The 2,145-nt window shown below is 30.1% G+C and overlaps 1 protein-coding gene across 1 annotated transcript; it reads right to left on the bottom strand.

Moving 5' to 3' along the window:
• Positions 1-324: 324 nt before the first annotated feature.
• LOC107021582 (21 kDa protein-like) lies at positions 325-1,206 on the bottom strand. The gene has a single exon (XM_015222271.2). The coding sequence runs from the start codon at positions 1,169-1,171 to the stop codon at positions 593-595; it is 579 nt and encodes a 192-aa protein (XP_015077757.1). The 5' UTR covers positions 1,172-1,206; the 3' UTR covers positions 325-592.
• Between the last annotated feature and the right edge of the window lie 939 nt (positions 1,207-2,145).

Raw genomic sequence — 2,145 nt, forward strand, 5'->3', positions numbered from 1 at the left:
CAATCAATCATTCTTTTCAATGGAGACTTCGGAACAGTATAATTCTTCATATTCACACGGTTATTTATGTTATTCTGTAGTTGTCTCAATTAACTAGCTTAAAAACTGTAATTATGTAAGCACCATAGTCATCGACTCCGTCTTCTCTGTAGAAAAAACTCATATTATTCTTGTTGTAGTCACATAATTAATTAGTATAAAGAACAAAGCAACTCTCTTTGAATTGGACATCACTTTGTTAGCATAATCATAATAGTTAAATCAACAGCTTGTCAATAATCAGGTGTTTGTGGGATAGATAATCATAATAGTTAAATCAACAGCTTGTCAATAATCAAGTGTTTGTGGGATAGATAAACTCAATTGTTTACTATCACTTTATTACTATCACATACATTTAATTTGCCTATTTTGGGAGACATCCACATCATAATCCATTAGTTCTCCATTTTACACTAATAAAATTTCATTCTCGCTTATATATATATAGTTCCCATCAAACCAAAACTTTTACACAAAAAAAGGAAAAAGGAAAAACCCAAACCACATAAGCTCAAAATGTGAAAACATAAAATTGAACTATATATAGCTGTTAATGCTTTGCAGGAAATTGGTTAATTAAGGCCAAAGCATTGCTCGTAACCTGAGTTACATGAGTCACCCTGGCTCTAATCGAACGCTTAATCCTACCATTCAAAGCCCTTCCAGCAAACCCATCTGCACAACTATTTTCATTTGTAATAGCCGCACTAATCCATGTCTGAATATTACTCATATGCCACTGAACATCCTTCCCACGTGAACTCCCCATACGTTTAAGTTCTTTAACAGATTTATTGATCCTATCCACTGTCTCACTCATTTCCTCCAAACAATCTTTTAGAGCTGCGTATTCTCTTGATTTCAAACCTTTAAATTTGTTGAGTTTGGTGATGAAAGTGTGAGCGGATTGTGCCCTGTCCAGACTTACTGACAAGGCTGTTTGTGCGAGCTGCTGCGGGCTACGTTTGATGGTTGGTGCGTAAACTGATAAAGAAGTAACGCATACTTGTGGATATGTGGTGGTTTTGCATGAAGTTTTGATAAAACTTGTGGGGAGTGCCGTTGAATTTGCAGTGAAATTGAAGAGAAAAAGGAAAGCTGCTAGCAGTATAAGATTGAGTGCTGCCATTACAAATGGGTTGTTGGGGATATGAGTAAAGTAGGGGGAATGACTTGTGGATTTATAAAGGAGTTGGAATTGGGAAATGGGACCCAACATTAGTAATCTTTTCTAAATTAAAGACCAAAAGATGTTTGGTTCATTATTACTTGCAACTTTATACTTGTTATTATGTTAAGTTTTTTTAAATTAATCTGATTGATTTTTAAAATTAACAAAATAAATTATTATGAATTATAATATTTAAATATTAATATGATAAATAATTTATCCTAGTTAATTTTTTTCAAAAAACTTTTCTATTAAGGAGAAAATGAACGACTAAAAATAGACAAGAAAGTACACAAACAAAGATGCGCCGCGTAGACTACGTCGGTGAGTAGCGTGTTCACATGAGTGATGGGTCCTTAAAAGCCGTACAGTGTGACAAATTCTTTCATCAACCGTTACTTTTTAATTATAAGGATACATGTGAATACGTGACATTCATAGATTCGGGTGTAATAATAATAAAGATATAATATATACATATAATTTTTAATTTAAATTTAACAATAATTATATCTTCTAAGGAGCATAAGTAGATTCTTATATTTGTATAAAATTGAATAAGTAGACACATGTGATATAATATTTGTATGACATCATCTAGGGCACAAAATTGACATGTAAGATGTCATATAAGCTGAAATCGTATGTTTGATCAATTTTATACAAGTTTGAGTCTACTTGTGCATACTTAAAAATCATGTTTATGTATTATGTTTAGAATAAAATTATCCTACCTCCGATTCAAAAGATATTGTTTTTTTTAAAAAAATATAATTTATTTTTTATGTGGATATTTAATATCATACAATTATAAAATAATTTAATATATTTAGTTTATTTTTAATTTAAAAATTCTAAAATTTAAAATCTTTTTAATTGTTTTAAATGTTATATCAACTTAAAATAAAAGAAAAGATTATTATCTTATTGTA

Source organism: Solanum pennellii, chromosome 6, assembly GCF_001406875.1.
Source record: "Solanum pennellii chromosome 6, SPENNV200".
In the NCBI taxonomy this organism is placed as follows: Eukaryota; Viridiplantae; Streptophyta; class Magnoliopsida; order Solanales; family Solanaceae; genus Solanum; species Solanum pennellii.